Raw genomic sequence first — 20531 nt, 5'->3', positions numbered from 1 at the left:
AATGCTCAGTTCACATAGTTTAAACCACATTTTGATTGAAACAGCTAATTGCTTTGCTTATGATACATAATGAACTGAAGATCAGATAAACAATGTGTTTAAGATTAATATCAGTCATGCCAGTAGATAAGCATTAATACCAGACACAAAAGATGAATGAACCCCAAATTTCTAGGCACAGACACATGTGCACAGACACATACACACACACAGATACATTCAGTGCCTCTCTCACATTTTGGGCAGTTCACCATTAGCACCTCACTGGCAGTAGGAACTCCTCTGGGTGCACACCACTCCTGCAGGAAATGCCCCAGCATTTGCTGCTGTCCACATGTAGAACGTATATTAACATGACAAATGCTTATGTCATTTTAATCTTTTTATTCACTCAGAAATATAAGAATTATAATATACAACATATATTTTTGAGTGCTTAAAGGAATGTCTTACAGCCTTAATGACAGAGAATAGCTATGAACTGTTACCCTGTTTTCTGTACATCTCTTTCTTTACCAATAGTTTCTTGTTGGTACTTGTGTCAGTGACCTATTTAGGTCACATTTGTTCCACTCAAGGAACAATCTTTTCAGTTCAAAATGTAATGTTGCAGATCACCAGATGAAGGTCATAATTTTTCACCCATTCCTAGCAGCATCTCTATATCTTGAACAAAAGGGGCAGGGTAAATATCAGCAACAGCTTTAGTAATAGCAATAAAAGCAGAAAGTCTTACAGGAAAAAAGAACTACAACTTCTGTGGTAAGTGCAGAATTCACTTTTCATCATGGTTTTAAATAATGAGTCATTCTAGCTATGTGAAAACTGCCTTTACTGTGAAAATGTCTACATTGAATGCAAAGGTGGGATTAGGGTGCTTCTGAAGCCATTTTAATTTGTTTATGCCAGACCCCCTGCGCTTAACTGAAATTAGTATATTGCTGTCATAGTCTCAGACATTCTTCATGAAGTTTATTTGACTGTATGAGGTTGTTCAAAAATATTTACTAACATCTTCAATAGGCAGGCTCTAATTATCACTGTATTTAGCTTAAAGCATGAAGTTACGAACAAACTTCCAATGTTTATTCTTTTTCATGCAACAACCTTGTTATCTGATTAGTCTTCAGTCATCAACTATACCAAAACTATGCAAATGGCAATAAAAATAAAAAATAAAAATTGATTTACAAAACATTAGCAAGTTAATGTAATACACTTATCTTCAGAAAAAGGGTAAGTGTATATCACAGTTTATGTCCACCTAGTAACACCCAGACCTTCCTTCACTCACCCCCCCAGGCCCTCTGTGGGATACTTGAATCAAGTTAAGGACAGAAAGGCTGTCACTTCCCACTTAGGGTCACAGGCAAAACAGACAGACTAAACTTAGGGAGAAAAAAGAACAGGAGAAAGAGACAACATGACCAGATCTTAAAATACCTCCCCCCCCACTCCTCCCTTCTTCCCAAATTTATTCACTCCTGCCTCCCTCTCAGCAGCACAGGGGGACAGGGAGTGGTTTCTGCTACTGCTTCCTCCTTCAGGGGAGGATTCCTCACAGCCTTCCCCACTCCAATGCAGGATCCCTCTCATGGGAGAGAGGTAATAGGAAGCTAATTTAAAAATTACTTCAAAAGGTTTCACCAAAGCAATTCCACAGTTTCACAAGCTTAAAAACTATAACTAAAACAAACAAACAAACAAAAGAAATTGGCATTGTGCAATGATGGACTGATTTGTAGATGAAGGTAAAATTGTAAGCTTTAGTACTTGATTATTTAATGAGAAAACTTGGATAGGAGACTCTCATCCTGCTGTGTGCACTAGGAGTTGTCAGCAGCAGCTGGACTTTCAAACAAAACTGTCTTGATCATCTACAGCACCTTAATTTCTCAAGTGTTTTTCTGTGTTGATTTCTCATTTCTCCTATTACTTCATAAACCTTGATTAATTAGGGCTTATAATGCTCATGAAATTATGCACAATACACAGAGCTAATCTCATCCAATACTCAACTGGTTCATAAGTAGAATTTAAATTAAAAAAATTAAAAAATTTTAAAAATCCTTAATGTCTTATTTGAAACAATTTGTGTTCCTACAGTTAAAGTATAGGTTTTTGACTTACCGTGTGCTATTAAATATTTGAGTTCTGTTTAGCCTCTCTGTCTTTTTCATATACTCTGTGTTCAGTACTACTCACTGAAGTAACTCAGTTTTTAGCGATCTATCCATCTGAAAAATAATGTGTATGTATAGAGGAATTGCCTGAGTGCATAACAGGTTTACAATAAGCACCTCAATATAACATGTATTTGCCTTTTTTTTTACCATTGCAGTTTTATAATCCTTATCTTAAAGACATGCTAATAAGCCATGGGTTTTGTTTTCATCATTAGATGACTAAAAAGTCATGAGAGTGATATATGAGTGAAATAAACTGACAACTATATTTTTAGTATAATTTTGATTATTTTACTTACACTGTGGTATTCCATCTCTTTTGGTTTGTAGGAAAGTATGTTTGTGTCTGTATAATTAGCATATACACTGCAGCAATTTTTTTTTTTCTCTAGTTTATTCACATCTTTACATTAAACCTATATCTCCTATTACCCTAAGAAAATACATGACAGTAACCATCCTTCTATTTTTGGGAAATCGGATTTTCCAGTTTTCTGAAACTTTAGTTTTGTTTGTCTTTGGGTGTTACATAAAAAGGTTTGAGCTGGCAAGGTGGCTGGGGAAGGCTCTCCTGTTGAGTCACAAGGTTTAGACTGGACCCGCTTTCTAAACTCCTTCTCTGAGAGGATTCTAGGCAAGGCTGGGTCCAATCCTAGTTCCAGACTTGGTCACAGGTGTATATCTAAAGGATTATGTGCAAGCAGCCTCCTATTAGAGTCGGCATTGGCTGTTGCAGAGCCCTGCAAAGGACATGAACTGAGACAGTATCAGAAAATTGAGGAGACAGATTATTTATTAAGGTGATGTCACGTTCCAAAGGCTGGAAACGTGATGGTTCTTGTTGGATCCCAGCAGAACAAAGTCAAGATAACACAGTATCGGGTGCAATTACACAGCTTTATTGAATGTAAACAGAACTGATAGCCATTGAAAGTATTACAGGCTAATCAATCTAGCAATAAAAAATGTTATTACAGGCTAATGGTAACTATGAAACCTTGTCCTATAGAGAAAGAGAAGGAGGAGGAGGACGAGGAGGAGGAGGAGAAGAGAGAAAGAGAAAGAGAAAAAGAGAAAGAGAAAGAGAAAGAGAAAGAGAAAGAGAAAGAGAAAGAGAAAGAGAAAGAGGAAGAAATGTCAGATTCATGTCAGCTTTTTTCTTAAAATTGTGCAGAGGTGCTTGAGTTTGGAAAGCTTGCTAAAATCCTTTTCAAGGTTACTGCAGAATTAAAGGAATCAAACGTTGAAATTTCATCTGGTCCAACAGTGAGGAATAGACCCTGAAGTAAATGCAGCACCAAGGTGATTATTACATTTTTTGTTTTCTCACACTAGAACCTAGTAAGGAACAAATACAAATGAAACACAAGCATTTAAGACCAAGGATGAGCTGGGGGGCATACTATTTGGCAGTATTGATGCATCCTGTTTATTTGGTTACTCTCAGATCCTAGCAGAAAACTGCCTGGATGCAGGCACAAGGCTAAAGCCTTTGGTCTTACCAGCCCAAAGCCCAGGACATAAGAAACAGGTCAAGCACACAATGTTTAACAATTATATTATGTTGTAAAAGGAAATAATAAGTTGCCTTTCACAATACTTCAAGTACCTCAGTCTGTAACAAGTTACACTTTTGTGTATGAAAATACTATCACTTTTACTTAGAAACTCAAGCACAGAGACCAGGAAAAAAAAAAAATCCCCATATTGATTTAGGTATCAAAATGTTAAGTGTGAATGTGCACTGTCAGGAAGTGTCTGCTTCCTGGAATGGTTTCCTATGTGAAGTGCTTTGCTTCTATTTACAGGACACAAGGAGAGTAGGCTCAGTGAATGGCAACTGTGAACATAAGTGCATTTATCAAGATGCTGTCTAGAGGTACTCGAAAAGGAAATGTAGAATTCAGAAATGCTTTAAGTCATACACTCTACAACTGTTTGACTTTGATTATGGTTCCTATCCCTCCCCTTGTCTGCTACACCTGAAAATAAAATACAGGTGTTCTGTAGAAAAGAAAGATTGCAAAAAGTATTCATATGGGAACTGTAGGATAAACCTGTTCCTGAGAATATCGACAGTTCTCCCTGATCAAAAAGATCTTTATTTGTGAAATAAATAAAAAAATCAATCAATCACTAAATAATATGTAAAAGTAGCATTTCTAGTATAGGTCCTGTAAAGTCAAATGTTCATAGACTTGGTGGGATTCAAACCTTTGCATTTTGGAAGCTGGCAAGAGAGAAACATATTAGGATAATGATAAGAACACTGCTGTCTGTGTCTTATTCTGCTCCCTGCAACATCCTGTCAGCATAAAATTCCCTACTACCTCTTTAAATGATATGTGTTGGACTTCATATTAAAATGTGTTCTCATCTTTGTGTCACACGATCTTTCCTTTCAAACCCGTCTCTTAATCTCCTGTGCATTACCCCACATCTATTGTCTCTCAGTTACATTGGCTATATTTCTTCACATATTTACCTCCTCTGATTTATATTTTCCCCTCCCCTTTATATTTTCCCCTGTTAGAAAAAAATAGATGTAGTGTGTGACTGTTGTGAGGTGGTGGTGTTATTTTAGAGTACAGATAGAGAACTTTAGAGGAGAAATGATTGTCCACAAAGTTCCTCCCTCCCCCCTTCCCACCACCCAAAGTGTCTTGGACAATTGCAAAGGCTGCTGTAAAAGGCAAAATATGTAAGGCAGAGCATGTACAGAAACAGATGGAAAAGAGGTGAGATAGTCTTGTATAATGTGCAGTTATATAGTTCTGAGGCCATTGATTAATCAAACCACATGGATTTGCAAGATTTAAAAGTTACAGGTAATTGATTTATGAAAAATCTCTACGTGCGGGCTGCTATAATTTTTGGGGGGGAGGATAATTTTAAATAATGTTTAAATCACTAAGTTCAGCACCATATTTACTTTAGAGAAGTACAGCATCACTATAAAGGGTGTCAGTAAGGTGGAAGTAGAAGATTTGTGAAATATTAGTAAGCATGTTTTGTAATGTTATGAATCACACTTTGTAAAGCACCTTTCAAATGCTCTCTGAGTGTGAGCAATCACGTGGCCTGTAGGTGCCTTGATGAATGAATCTGGAGAGGATAATACTGTCCATATATATAAAAAAACACACTCTGGAATATTTTGCTTTTCTAAACTGAATAATCATGCCTCCTTAATTACTTCATTTGAAGATACATCTTTATTTTATTTTTTTTAAATGAGTGTTCAACTATAGTAGCAAAGGGAACAGGATACTGTAGCAGGCAGTCGAGGATCTTGACAAAGAAACATTTTACTGTCACTGTATTTGTTTCAAACAAGAAAATTGAAACCTGTAAGAAGTCCAGACCTCCTAATAATAAAATTATGATGAGTTAAGAATACTGAAAGGAAATGTTATTTACTTTAGGGAACATTATGCAGTGGTACCGCATAAAAATGCTATCTACTAATTCCTACTTTGTGAGCACTTAATCTGATTCTTCACCTTAACTAAAATGAATCAGAACTCTATTTAAAAAAGAAAGCATTTTGACTAGTTACTGGAATATGTTATGTATTTGAAACAAGTTACACCTGAAAGATGAAGACTGAAAATAGTTCTTGCTTCCTAAAGCTTTCATTTTCAATCTATTATTAAAACTATTATAAAAAGTCAGTGTAGTTTTTTTGTTTGTTTGTTTGTTTCATTGGTTGATTTTTTTGTTATCTGAGTTCCTATGGAAAACAAATACCATAGAAAACTTTACTGGATCTGTTCTCTTTCCTTGGACTTACGTAGACTACATTACTGAAACCTGTATAGTCTTCTCCCTTTCACTTCAATGCAGTAAGGTACTAGCAACTGAAAGTGGAACTGGAATTATGCTCACCTAAATTTTAGTGCTTGCACTGTATATGTCTACACTGAAATTATAGAATTAGTGTCCACTGTAGTCAATACAGATGCAGATAGTACAGATATTCCAGTCAAGGCTGGCATTTGCTAGGCAGGAGAGTTGTACAGAATCCAGTGGCAGTGCTGACCAGGACTACCATGGAAGCTTACACAGATACCTCAAATTACAGATACCTACATTTTCATTTTTGGTGCTGTATGCCTCCTCATGCCTGAGAGGATGCACTTAATCCATTCTTGTTATAACACACAGCCAGGAAATTGAACAAAAGAAGTAATTGTGGCTGTTCACAGAATGTCATAGCACTGTGGCTGTAGTGGAGTGCCACCACCTTATTCTTACTGTTTAAATTGATTTTCTACTTATGTCCAGGTGTCTTCATTCCTGCTGTTCAAAAATATTTGCCTATTTCCACCATTATCTTCTTCCCTTCAACTTACTATCTGTTTTTATCATTTTTCTTTCCTATTTTTTCACCAATTAATTTACCTCTACCTTGTTAAATTTAGTGAATAAACATATGGCCATAGAATGAACCAACATTTGCTGCTGTCACATGCTTTCTTCTGTCTATGTTTGGTTTTCAGTCTGTAATGTAGACAGTTTATTTTATGTTGATTTTTGCAATGCCTAGCACAATGTGAGATATTTGTGAGCAGTATTTCCATATTACCACAGTAAACATGATTAATACCATAGATTTTTCTGGTCTGCAAATCTGTAACCTGTTTAAATCCTGCATTTATTTGTTTTTATTAATGTAAGTAAAAAATAAATTTATGACTGACCACAGTTCCAAGTGCACCACCACATTGTTATTAGCACAATATAATCATACCAGCATTACAGTAGATTCAACAACAAGCTCTTCATTGATCATTTTGCTTTTCTGCACTTCAACACAGTTTAGAATCCCTGTTTTCCCTTACATGTAGAGTTGAATGTATTTATTTCTGTTTCTTCTCCTTTCCACTTATTTTTTTCCTGTACTTCTGACAGTTTCTCTAGCATCTGACAAAATCATAACTTCGGAACCCACGGAACAGAGGTGTAATATAACACCATGGGGCCTCCAACAGAACTATCACTGTTATGTGTGCCTAAGTTGTTCAGCTGGAGTATGAAAAGACTCCTATGAAATCACATATATGTACATTACTGTGAAAAACCTACAGAGAAAAAGAAAGTTATAACATTGGTTAGATAGTTATAGACCCCTTACAACCTGTAGACAAGTTAGAGCATTTATGGTCTCTGTTTCTGTAATGTTTCCAGTTACCTGCTTTCTTTTTATATATCGTAGTTTAATAAAATATGGTAGTTGATATGACAACCTTGAAAAGGACATGATATCTGTTGAAAACAGCACACACAAAAAAAGTAACCAGAAAGCAATATATTTAAAGATGAACAGGGGACTAAAATGACATCAACTTTCTTCTGACATGTAGAGAGATGGAGCATCAATAAAAAATTGAAGTACATACAAAGGCTAAGTTTTTTGTGACTCATAAGTGACTCTTAATTACTTTCTCATTACTTCCTGCAAATGTAGATATCAATCATAATCACTTTGACCTGCATAATCCCGTAATACTTATAATACCACTGACAAGGCCTAAAGTCAGTGGGTGTCCCTTATTGAGAAAATATGTATATAAATGTCCCTCAAAGTAAAATAATGCAATAGATGCTGTATTTCATATTTGTCTGAAGTCCTTATATTATTTTTACTCACTTAAATACCATTGCAATGTGTTGGTACTCCCCCACTAGTTTTTGAAGTGAAAAACTAGTCTTTTATAAACATTCATGATTTTATTATTATGCAGAGGTTTTTAAGAAAACAAGTTGTACTTTCATCCATGTTGACTAAGACTATGATTTAGCATTTTATTATTATATGCTTAAATATATCTTAATGACTAGTGTACTAAAATCTTTGTGCTTTGAGCTTTTGTTGGAATGTTCTGCTGCAATTTAACAGTCAATGGGATAGATTAGTCACTCCTATTCTATTAATCTTGTTTTGATAACTCTATTAACTCCAGTATCTCAGGGACTAGAAGTCAACAACCACTATCAATTTTGGTAAATTTGGTAAATAATTGCATACAACAATTGCTCTTACAACATTCGATTTTAAGAACTCTCATACTCTCTTTTATTATGTTTAATTTAACTCCGAATTAGAGGCTTAAAGATAGATAAATACTCTATTATACTTTCCTTGCTTTATTCAGAGATGAAAAATGTGTGTTTAAAAATATATGTGACTATCTTTATGTAAATTTTCTACACCTGATATAAAAATGTAGTTATAGTAGCCAGTGATGCTTATAGTTAGGCTGAAATGGCATACCTTTGGTTTGATCTTGCATTTCACCTCACCATCACTTTGTTGTACTCATGCTCTACCCTGATAAATTTGCAGCATCCTACTGCACTGGAGTGCTCTGTGTAATTCACAAAACATCTCTCATGTCTTAAAAATCTCTGAGAGATTTCCTTTCTTTAGCTATAAACTAGCTCAAAGCTGTTGTCATGAAGATGATGTGATGTCTCTATTGGTAATGAAATTAATGACATGCCCATCAACAATGTTGTAGATGATGCAATCAATAGAGAAACCAACAGAGAATGTACCAAAGCAAAGAGCTATAGATAGAAGAAATGATTAAGCATTGTACTGACTCTGTGCTTTTTTTTAAAAGAGGATATGCCTTATTTGTTTCTCTGTATTAGTATATTTATATATTTAATATGAATACTATTAATGTAAAGACTCCTATATGTAACAGAAAATCTTTAAAAAAAGTTTTTCATAGACAGATCCTGCCTTTTGGCCAGACTGTCCATTGTCATTCACTTAGCAGGTCTATAAGTTCTCCAGCTAGTGAGAGAACTCCAGCTAGGTGTGGAGAACAAGCCCTATGAGGAGAGGCTGAAGGAACTGGGAATGTTTAGTTTGGAGAAGAGGACACTGAGAAGAGACCTTATTACTCTCTACAGCTACCTGAAAGGAGGTTGCAGGGAGATGGGTGCTGGCCTCTTCTCTCAAGTGAATAATGATAGGACTAGAGGGAATGGCCTTAAGTTGCACCAAGGGAGGTTTAGGGTAGATATTAGGAAGGATTTGTATACTGAGATAGTAGTCAGGCATTCAAATGGGCTCCCCGGGGAGGTGGTGAAGTCACCATCCCTGGAAGCATTTAAAATCTGTGTAGATGAGTCACTTCAGGACATGCTCTGGAAGGTTATATAGATATTGATACATGAATTTCATGCAGGGGGGAATGTTGACAGTTGGACATGGTGATCTTGAAGATCTTTTTCAACCATGACAATTCTGTGATTCTGTGATTTTCAGAGTGATACTTTAGAGCTTCTGCTTTTATTCTTTTTCAGAGCAAGTAAATTGCTTCTTAGCTTTTTTGTGATGTTAACATTTAGTAGTGTAATAATACTTCTATAAACCCTAAAGGACCTGATACTTAAGTAGCTAAACTGATTTGTCTAGTTAAATACCATTTGACTTAAACATGATTTTACCTCTTCTCCTCTCCTAGGTGCAGAAAATCCTTTTACTTTCAAGATAAAAATAGATGAACTAAAAACAAAAGAACACATTTGTCCAGTTTTCTTCCTAAGAAAGGTAGAAGGTTGTTTGCTTTTTTAATCTAAGCTGTCCTAGTACTTTTCCATTTGTATGGCTAGGAATAAGGAACAGTCTAAACAAAAAGAAGTAGGCTTAAAATGTGAACAACCTTATTATAATTCTCACTGCCTCCAACTAGGGTAAATTTAAGAAATCATGGGCTGTAGAGCTGAAACAGAAACCTAACTTAATTAATTCGGATCCCCTGTGTTATATGATTAGGTTTAGTGTGATTGAAATATTTGTTCTCAATAATCCCCAATTAAAGGTATCCTAAAGTCTGTGTTGTTGATAACTTTAAGTGGTTTTACCACCTTTTTATTGAAAGATTTTTCCAGTTTAAATATTACTTCTGCAAAACAATTGTAGTCAAAACAGTTTAGAACAGAAGTTTAGTAGTAGGACAAGACAGGTTTGGGTTTTTTTAATTACAATTTTTGTTTTGGTTTTGTTTTTCCCCCCCCACCTTGACAAGTAGCTAATCAGAAACAGTCATCTATGTATTTCAATTAAAAAATGTAATCCCCTGACTTGAATTGGGGATGGCTTAATGCTCATTAAAATAGGGGGTATTTTTGTTTTCTTGTATGTTAAATTTGTGAAAGCATACCCAAAACAGTACTAATGGCTGATGTGTGGGATAAATTTTTCTCTCTTCAAGTTAAATAGAAGACTTCTGGTTCTGTTGAGAACAAATGTTGCCAAGGAAATATTGAGGTTTAATTCATTACTATGTACATGTTACATGGATAGTTGTATATTTAAATAATAAATAAAAAGAAATACAAAGAAATTTAGGGCAGAGGAAGATGAAGAAGATTTCAGTGGTCTTCTATTTACACAGTGTTTCATTTCACAATTTTAAATACAAATGTTTTACATATGATGCTAAAAGTTTACCACAAATTCAATCCTAGATGGTACAGTCATAGAGTCACAGGATAATTCAGGTTGGAAGGAACCTAGGGAGGTCTCTAGTCTGACCTCCTCAAAGCAGAGTAAGGGGATCAGACCATATGCATCTGGGTCTTGAAAACTGTAAAGGAGGAAGACTGTCCAATCTTTATGGATTAACAGTTCCATTTGCTTGACCATCTTCATGGTGAAGATGTGGCACCATTTAGAAAGATTTATTTGGTTAATTAGTTGTTTAGACAGGCACATATGCAGGTTTGTACTGACTCTTCCCTGACAGGAATGACATGGTACCTCATTTTGTGGTTCACTATTTATGGCAGGAACAGGGAAGAGATGTTTTCTACACAGCAATTTCCTGTTTAGACTTCTGTTATGTTTAACTGTAGATGGTAACTTGGTAAGTTTTACTCACTTTGCAAGTTTCAGGCTGACAGCCATTCTGAGAGTCTCTGAAGTTATGGAATAAAATTTTTACCTTGGCTCAGTGCTTTTTTGAAAAAATCTAGGAATGCAAGACCAGTATGAAATAATTCAGCTGGTCTGAATGCAGTGAGGACATGTCTTAAAGCTTATGGTGACTAATGATTTCTGATAATAAATTCTAGCCCTAGAGCTTTTCCTGTAGGGAGACTGCCATCTGATAGAACTAAAATTATGTCACTTCCACATTTTTCTTCATGCAACCTTATCATCCATGGAGAATCTGTGGGCATTCCAAGCCCAAGAACTCAATGAGCTGTGATGCATGAAGTACAATTCAGCCAAAACAGATTAAAAGTATGCTTTTCTGACCATTGACAATGTATATAACATTTATAACATATATACATGTATATAACATGTATATACATTGACAATGTATATAACATCTCTTCTTCATCCATGAGCTGATTCTGTCCAAGCACTACAGTAACTTGGGAGATCTTCTGTTCTTGTCCATTGCAATCTGGAATGTATTGTATGCATCTTCCCAATACTAAGATAATTTTATAGGACCAGTGCCAATTCCATTTTGTATTATTATTATTATTGTTGTTGCTGCTACTACTACTACTGTTATAGATTAGCAAGGTTCATTACTGAATAAACAGAATTCAGACACTCTAGGAACTACTTGATTCAATGCTCAGTATGTAATTTAAGAAAACATTGCAACAACCTCAGAATTAACCAATGCTAGGAAATGCATAGCAGAGCTTAATTCAAAGACTGTACTTGTTATCTGAGTAAGATTTTCTGAAATCAGAATGACAAAGCTTTTAAATTGTACTATTTACCATGGAAGCAGAGAGTGTTAAAGAACTCATATGCTGTAGTTCTAGCTTTTAACATTACTAGATTTTACATAAACAAAAGTTCAGGCATTATAACATAAATTTATAAATATGTATCTTTATAATACACCCCATAGCACCACCAAACAATTGTACCAAATGATTAGCAGTTTTGATCCTTCTAATATAAAGTTTAAGGCATTTGCACAGTTCTCAATTTTAAATTAGGAACAAAAAGGTATATAAATATGTCTCTCTCCATTGAATGGAAAAAAATGCTTCATATATATTATGGCTTCATAAAACTAGCAGGGGATCTAACAGATCCAGTTGAATTGTACATTATTGCTACTCTGCTACACTTAGATAAAAATCAAATTTAAATTATATATCTCTTAGTTCAATTAACAAAAGTATTGCTTTCATTTTATTTGTTTCCATTTGGTTCATTGCTCCTCTGTTCCAAGGGATGAATGAATCCTAAACCAATTATTTCCCATGGAGTTCTAGCCTTCTATTATAATCCAAATAGTTGGTAAAGCTTGATAATTATGTTGATTTTTTCTGCAGGGATATTTAAACTTTTGAAATTAAGCGCTGTTATGTTTATGCAAAAATAAAACATTTTTACCTGTTTTATTCCATTTTATATGAAAAATATTCCAGATGAATTTTCAAGTATTTCTCTTAAGGGTTGGTTTAAACTTATTTGTCATTTAAATATTTTTGTTTGGTTCTTGTTTGTTTGTTTGCTTGTTTGGGGGGTTGTTTGTTTTTTTGTTTGTTTGTTTTTAATTAACCCTTCCCACAGTCATATTACAATTAATGGGACTCATTATTCTTCTACTTTCTGGAATCTAGTTAATTGTGCTCCTTTATTGTTCTATGTGGTAGCAGGGTGACCCTGTTTTGATATCAGGTGTGCACTGAGGCTGCTCTATCCTGCCCCTCCTTAGCTGGACAGGGGAGAGAAAATATTACAAAAAGTTGACAATAAAGGCAGGGAGAGATCAGTCACCAGTTATTGTCATGGTTAAAACAGAATTGACACGGAAAAATCAGTTAACTTGTTGCCAGTCAAATCAGAGTACAATAATGGGAAATAAAGACTAAATCTTAAAACACCTTCCCTCTACCCCTCCCTTCTTCACTCCCTATTTCTGTACCTTCTCCCCTCCTGGCAGTGCAGGGTAAAGGGGCTTATGGTCAGTTCTTCACACTTTGTCTTGGCTGCTCCTACCACCTCAGAGAGAGGACTCCTCACACTCTTCTCCTGCTCCAGCATGGGATGCCTTCCATGGAGGGCACTCCTCCATGAACTTCTCCACTGTGTCCTTCTCATGGTATGGTAGTTCCTCATGAACTGCTCCAACGTGTGTCCCTTCCTCAGGGTGCAGTCCTTCAGGAGCAGACAGCTCCAGCATGGGTCCCTGTGGGATCACAAACCCTGCCAGCAATCCAGCTCCAGTGTGGGCTCTCCAGAGGGTCACAGTCTCTCTTGAAAGTGTTCACCTTCTCCTGAATGTGGTCTTCCATGGGCTGCAGGTGGATGTCTGTAAAGATATGGACTTCTATGGGCTGCAGGGGAACAAACTGCCTCACCAGGGTCTTCACCATGGGTAGAGAGATCTTTGCTTTGATGCCTGGAGCACCTCCTCCCCCTCCTTCACTGAACTTGATGTCGGTGCAGCTGTTTCTGTCATGTATTCTCACTCCTCTTTCCAGATGCAGTTGCTGTTGACACTTTCTCCTCGTAGATGCTTTATCACAGAGGCACTGCCATCTTCACTGATGGGCTGAGCCTTGGCCAGTGGTGGGTCTGTCTTGGAGCTAGCTGGCATTGACTCTATTGGACAAAATAAACCCCAAAAAAACAAATGTAAATTAAAGTACAACTTCTAATCTTTGATTAAGGCTTCATGTAATTTCACAGAGGTTTTTTATGCTTTATGGAAGGCTGGACTAAAACAAGATTATTTATACCACTGAACTGTGAAAAAACATCATCAAGATAGAATAAACTGTTATTCAGACTTTATTGCATTCAGACAGTATTGCATTACTTTGATTCTATAGGGAGATTTGAGGGGGATTCTCTTCTCTTGGGAAGGGAAAAGAGTAATATATGAATAGATACGCAAAGAGGTATATATATTCTTTAAAGAAACAAATATTTGTCAAAATGCTGGAAGTAGTCAGAAAATTATATTGAAGTTCTGACACAAAAAAAATAAGAAGAGCAAATGCCAATTTACTTATACATTATCCTCATTATGTCTCATCAGGTGCTACAACTATTGAAAAGTATGACCTCAGAACAAATATATGGATCCAGGCTGGAATGATGAATGGCAGGAGACTTCAGTTTGGTGTTGCTGTCATTGAGGATAAGCTCTTTGTCATTGGAGGCCGGGATGGTTTAAAGACATTAAACACTGTTGAATGTTACAATCCAAAGACCAAGGCTTGGACTGTGTTACCACCGATGTCAACACATAGGCATGGCTTAGGTAAGGAAAAATAAAATTGTTTGAATAGGCCCAGCATTTTTCAGGTATGTAACTTAATATGGAAAACTCAGTACTTCCAAGCTATTGTAACACTCTAAACAGTAGCAAGAACTAACTATATCATTCTTATTAGATCAATAAGAATTCATGGAAGGGTTTATTTTACCAAAACAATCCTGGGAAAAAGAAAAAAGTAAACGAAGCAAGAAAAAAAAAAAAAAAAAAAAAAAAAAAAAAAAAAAAAAAAAGAAAAAAAAGGCAGAAGAAAAGGAGCCCTGACGCTTACACAGATTAATGAGTAAACTATATGGACTATATGCACTGATTTTCAAAAAAAGACATCTTTATTTGTCAAACAATCAAGGCATTATTTCTTTTTAATCAAAGCATTATGTGTTTTCATTTATCCAGTATGATAGGAAGTGAAGTGTATAAACACTTTGTCAGTGATGGGTTGATGGACTTTACAGAATATTTGTTGCCATAGTTTTTGCATGACCAAGAGCATATTTTTTCATAGACTGGTTTGTTTTAGTTTAATAGTATTATTCATATTTATGTTAGCATTAATCAATCCACATTGTATCCCTGTTTCTAAAGAAAATCTGGTTGGGCTTTTTAATTATTTTTTAATTAAGTAAAATGCAATTATATTGCCTCCTTGGAGGGGAAAAAAAAAAAAAAGAACAGTGTTTCTATTATGTACATTATATATATACAACAGGAAAGAAAGCTCTAATTTATTCAATTACATAAATAATTTTGTGATGTTTTAAAAATATCCTTTTCCAGTCTTAACTGTAGAGGGATGAGATTTTCTCACTCAAAGAAAGAAATTAGAATCTATAAGACATACCCACCAGGATATAACTTGTGTGAGGTATAGAAAACTGACCTATTCATTATCTGTCGTGCTAAAATCACTTGGTGTGATAAAATCATTGCAAAATCCTGCTGAAGGATCATTATTAATTTTTTGAGGTGAATAAGGCAGATATCCTGTTGGGACCACAAAACCAGGATGAGAAGGCAGACAAAGAGTTCTACAAGAGGCTGGCAAGATTAGCAAAACCTCCACCATAGATGTCCAGAGGGCAAACCTCAGCCTGCTAAGGGCATGGGTTGAGAGAGTGCCTTGGGAAACAGTACTGAAGGACAAAGGGGTCCCAGAAGGCTGGATGCTCTTTAAGAAGGAAATCTTAAAAGCACGGAAGGAAGGCTGTCCTTGTGCACTGTAAGACAAAATGTCAGGGAAGATGACCTGCATGGCTGAACAGGGAGATTTTGATGGGACTCAGGAAAAAAACGAGAGTTTACCCCCTTTGGAAGAAAGGGCAAGCATCTCAGGATGAGAGAAAATTAGAAAGGCAAAAGCCCAGGTAGAACTCCATCTGGCCACCCTCATAAAGGACAGTAAAAACCATTTTTACAAATACAATAAAAAGAGAGCCATGGAGAATTTCCATCCCTTATTGGATTTGAGGAGGAACATTACAACCAAAAATGAGGAAAAGGCTGAGAGATGCCTTAGTCTCTGTTTTTCTCAGTCAGAACAGCTACCCCAAGGGTATTCAGCCCCCGGAGCTGGTAAGGGGAGAGAGCATCACAAGCTCCCCGTAATCCAGGAGGAAGCAGTTAATGACCTGCTATGGCACCTGGGCACTCACAAGTCTGTGGAACAGGATAGCATCCACCTGATACTATTGAGGGAGCTGGCAGAGGAGCTCACCAAGACTCTTTCCATCATTTATCAACAGTCTTGGTTAACAGGGGAGATCCCAGATGACTGGAGGCTTGCCACTGTGGTGCCTATCTACAAGAAGAGCTAGAAGAAGGATCTGGGAAACACCAGGCCTGTCAGCCTGACCTCAGTACTGGGAAAAATTATGGAGAGGTTCATACAGAACAGCCAGGGGATCAGGCCCAGCCAGCATGGGTTCAGGAAAGGCAGGTCCTGCTTGACCAACCTGACCTTGTTCCATGATCAGGCGACTAAGCTAGTGGATGAGGGGAAGGCTGTGGACTTCTCTACCTAGACTTGAGTAAAGCCTTTGACACTGTCTCCCATAGCATTCTGGAGAAACTGGTGGGTTGTGGCATAGAGAGGTGTACTCTTAGCTGCGTAAAAAACTGCATAGCTGGGCCCAGAGAATTATATCCAACAGAGTTAACTAAATATCCAGTTGGTGGCTGGTCACCGGTGGGGTTCCCCAAGGCCCAGTTCCCCAGGGCCGATCTTGTTTAATATCTTTATCTCTGATCTATCTGAGGGTATTGCATGGTTCCTCAGCAAGTTTGCAGACAACACTAAATTGGATGGAAGTCTCGAACTGCTGGAGGGTAGGAGGGCTATTCAAAGGGATCTGGACAGCTTCAATCAATGGCTGAGGCCAATTGTATGAGGTTTAACAAGGCCAAGTGCCAGGTTCTGCATTTCAGTCATAACAGCCCCATGCAATGCTACAGGCTTGGGAAGAGTGTCTGGAAAGCTGCTCAGAAGAGGACCTGGGGGTGCTGTTGGACACACAGCTGAATATGAGCCAGCAGCGTGCTCAGGTGGCCAAGAAGGCCAACAGCATCCTGGCTTGTATCAGGAATGGTGTGGCCAGCAGGAGAAGGGAAGTGATTGTGCCCCTGTACTCAGCACTGGTGAGGCTGCACCTCGAGTCCTGTGTTGAGTTCTGGGCCCCTCACTAGAGGAAAGGCATTGAGGTGCTGGAGAGCTGAGAGAAGGACAACCAGGCTGGGGAAGGGTCTGGAGAGCAATTCCTTCAAGGAGCAGCTGAGGGAGTTGGGATTGTTCAGTTTAGAGAAGAGGAGGCTGAGAGGAGACTTTATTGCACTCTATAACTACCTGAAAGGAGGTTGTAGGGAGGTGGGTGCTGACCTCTTCTCTCAAGTAAATAACAACAGGACTAGGGGAAATGGCCTGAAGTTGCACCAGGGGGAGGTTTAAGCTAGATAGGAGGAAGAATTTGTGTACTGAGAGAGTAGTAAGTAGCTGGAACTGTTTCCCCAGTGAGATGGTGGAGTCACCACCCATATTAAAAAAACATGTAGATGGGGCACTTCAGGATATGCTGTAGTAGGATGTTTATATATATATATATATATGGATTTTGTTTTGTTTTCTTATTTCATTTATTTTATCTGGGGTGGGATGTTAACGTGATTCTGTGAAAAAACAGAAATAGAAAAGACATGGTTATCATGTCCATTCCCATGAATTACAATCAACAGCAAGTCTTCTACTCTACTATTGTATCAGTATCTGACAAAATGAAGGTTCTTGTTTTTTTTAAATCTCATTCTAGACTTATAATACACATTTGTACAGTGGCTGGAATAATGCATTTTTGCTATTAAATGTGTTTTACAATAAAAAGTAGTGATGGGGATCTATGTCAAGTGGCTTCATGACACTAAATAGCACTGTGAGTTGGAATTGTTTTCCAATTTTAAATTTAGTTGTAATGCTGCAGAAAGAAAAAAAAATCTTTCTTAACCAGTGTTCCAGAATTTTACAGCATCTGTTATTAGTTTCAGTGCTGTTCCTAAGGGTGGCAAAAGTGCAACAATTTCAGCTATAGCAGAGGGAGCTATTAATAAAACATTAGGGAATGTTCGATAGAGAAAAAAAATTTCAAAAGGGCAAGAGAGATATAGCCATGATTTTAACCCATTTGTGATCAGTCCAAAAATATGTATAATTTTGGATTGATAATTCTAGAGATTCCTTTTTATTTTAAGTCAAGCTGTTCAGTAATGTTTGGGTTATATCAGTATAAGAACTAATATGTTTTCTAAAGGGGGAAAAATAGGAACACACAAGGAGTTTAATGACTTGAGGTATTTTTGGTTTTGTGTGGAATCACTTATTTTTTGAATTGAAGAAATTTTGGCTTTTTATAAACAAGAAAGGAAGAAAAATGTATAAACCTGCATTTTATTATGGATGATGAAAATTATTAAATGGAATTGTCTGGGAAGCAATAGAGATGTTATCTGTTTCTTTATTTGGAATTGCATGAGTAATGATTTATTATTTACTGAAAGGCTTAGCTAATAGAATTTTATTGCTTTTTTCATGTTATTTTTTTTCCAGGAATCCCATAAAGTTTTATGGGGATCTCCCAGAATCCCCAATTTAGTAACTGCCTTTTTAATGAGAAATTAATCTGCAGCAATTTTTTTTTTTTTTTTATATTTTCTGTCTTAATTATCTCTTATATCCATGGTCTGATAATGCTAAAGCTTCTTGAATTGGATTTTATAAATGAGATTAGATATAGACACCCATCCTTTAGTCTGATGGCTAAAGTTAAACTTCAGTTATCAAGAGATATTTAGATAATCCAGTGGTACCATGGATTAAAGAAGAACCAAACAACAGTTTGGTTATTTAGCTTGTCTTTCCAAAATCAGCAATTTAGTGGCTCTATGAGAAAATTAAGCTTCCAGTAAAGCTAAGGGAAAAGGGCAGTCTTTTCTGGTAGGTGTCTGAAATGGTCTTCTCCTTTCCATGACCTATGTAAAGAATGTCTAAACTCCTGTTCTAAGGTTGATGTTAAGCTTAGACTTGAGCTTTGGCTTTTGGTTTTGTAAACAGACTGGTCTCACTGTCCACAGTCAATCATATATTTGCTAGATGATTATTGTGGGAAGAGGGATAACAGATCATGGTATTCTCTAACAAAGAGTGGAGACAGGTTAGTTATATATTCTTCCTTCACCCCTCTTGGAAAAGAGTATTCTTCAGTTGGAATTGTCTGAATGAAAATGCTGCAAATGCTATGAAATATTCATTACTGATGGGAAAGCTTTAGGTTTATTTATGTGGCATATAGGCCTAGGGTGGATAGAATTCACTCTACACAGAGTGAATGGTCCCAGGGGACCTGAAGATTCTCAGAGTCTCCACACACAGTGAGTTCTGGCCTTAACCCAGTGTTCTGATCCAGCTGAATATGTAATATATTCTGAAAGACCTAAAGGGTGTGCCTGAAGTTAGATATAGTGAATACCTGGCTATAATATTAATGTCTAAAAAACCAAGTTCAGCTATCAAAAGCAGAAAGAAAATATGGGAAGTTAGGGAGTTGTAGGATAAAATATCCCAGAATCTGTTTGATGTTAATGACAAAAATATTGAATAGAATATGTGTTTGCATAAAGGTATTTTTTTTGTTTCACTGAAAGAGAGAGACCAGCCGTGCTCCTTAGACCCATCTTGAGTTTCCACTTCCATGCTTACTGCTCTAGAATCCAACACATGAGACAGAAGAAAAAAATTTTAGCTGAGGAAAAAAACCCAACAGGAATATCTCAGTGAGTTTTAGGAAGTAATGAGAAAGGATAGTAGAGGAAAAGACTGTAGAGAAACAGAATTATTAGTAAAAAAGCTAGTAAGTTACAAAGGGAATAGGTAAAACCAAAAAAGGTTGGGTTTTTTTTTATGGGGGGAAAGGAAGGTTCATTTTTTTCATACTACTGGTGTCAGTATGAAGAAAAGGAATTATATTAATATTTACTTTTCTAAAACATTTTTCCTAATACCAAGATATTAAAATTCAGCTTCAGATGGATAGAAAGAGAGAGAGAGAAAGAGAAAGAGAGAGAAAGAAAGGAAAGAAAGAAAGAAAGAAAGAAAGAAAGAAAGAAAGAAAGAAAGAAAGAAAGAAAGAAAGAAAGAAAGAAAGAAAGAAAGAAAGAAAGAAGAAGAAAGAAGAAAGAAAGAAAGAAAGAAGAAAGAAAGAGAGAAAGAAAGAAAGAAAGAAAGAGAAAGAAAGAAAGAAAGAAAGAGAAGAAAGAAAGAAAGAAAGAAAGAAAGAAAGAAAGAAAGAAAGAAAGAAAGAAGAAGAAAGAAAGAAAGAAAGAAAGAAAGAAAGAAAGAAAGAAAGAAAGAAAGAAAGAAAGAAAGAAAGAAAGAAAGAAGAAGGAAAGAAAGAAAGAAAGAAAGAAAGAAAGAAAGAAAGAAAGAAAGAAAGAAGAAAGAAAGAAAGAAAGAAAGAAAAGAAAGAAAGAAAGAAAGAAAGAAAGAAAGAAAGAAAGAAAGAAAGAAGAAAGAAAA

General features: G+C 36.3%; 1 protein-coding gene across 1 annotated transcript in view; it reads left to right on the top strand.

Moving 5' to 3' along the window:
- Positions 1-20531, top strand: part of KLHL1 (kelch like family member 1) — a 192436-nt gene that overhangs the window by 138232 nt on the left and 33673 nt on the right. The window contains exon 7 of the mRNA XM_071740608.1: positions 14237-14461. Coding sequence (XP_071596709.1) covers positions 14237-14461 — 225 coding nt within the window. The remainder of the gene's footprint in view (positions 1-14236; positions 14462-20531) is intronic.

This window comes from Heliangelus exortis, chromosome 1, assembly GCF_036169615.1.
Source record: "Heliangelus exortis chromosome 1, bHelExo1.hap1, whole genome shotgun sequence".
Classification (NCBI taxonomy): domain Eukaryota; kingdom Metazoa; phylum Chordata; class Aves; order Apodiformes; family Trochilidae; genus Heliangelus; species Heliangelus exortis.
The sequence above is the reverse complement of the archived record's forward strand: the minus strand, read 5'-3'. Positions and strand labels throughout refer to the sequence as shown.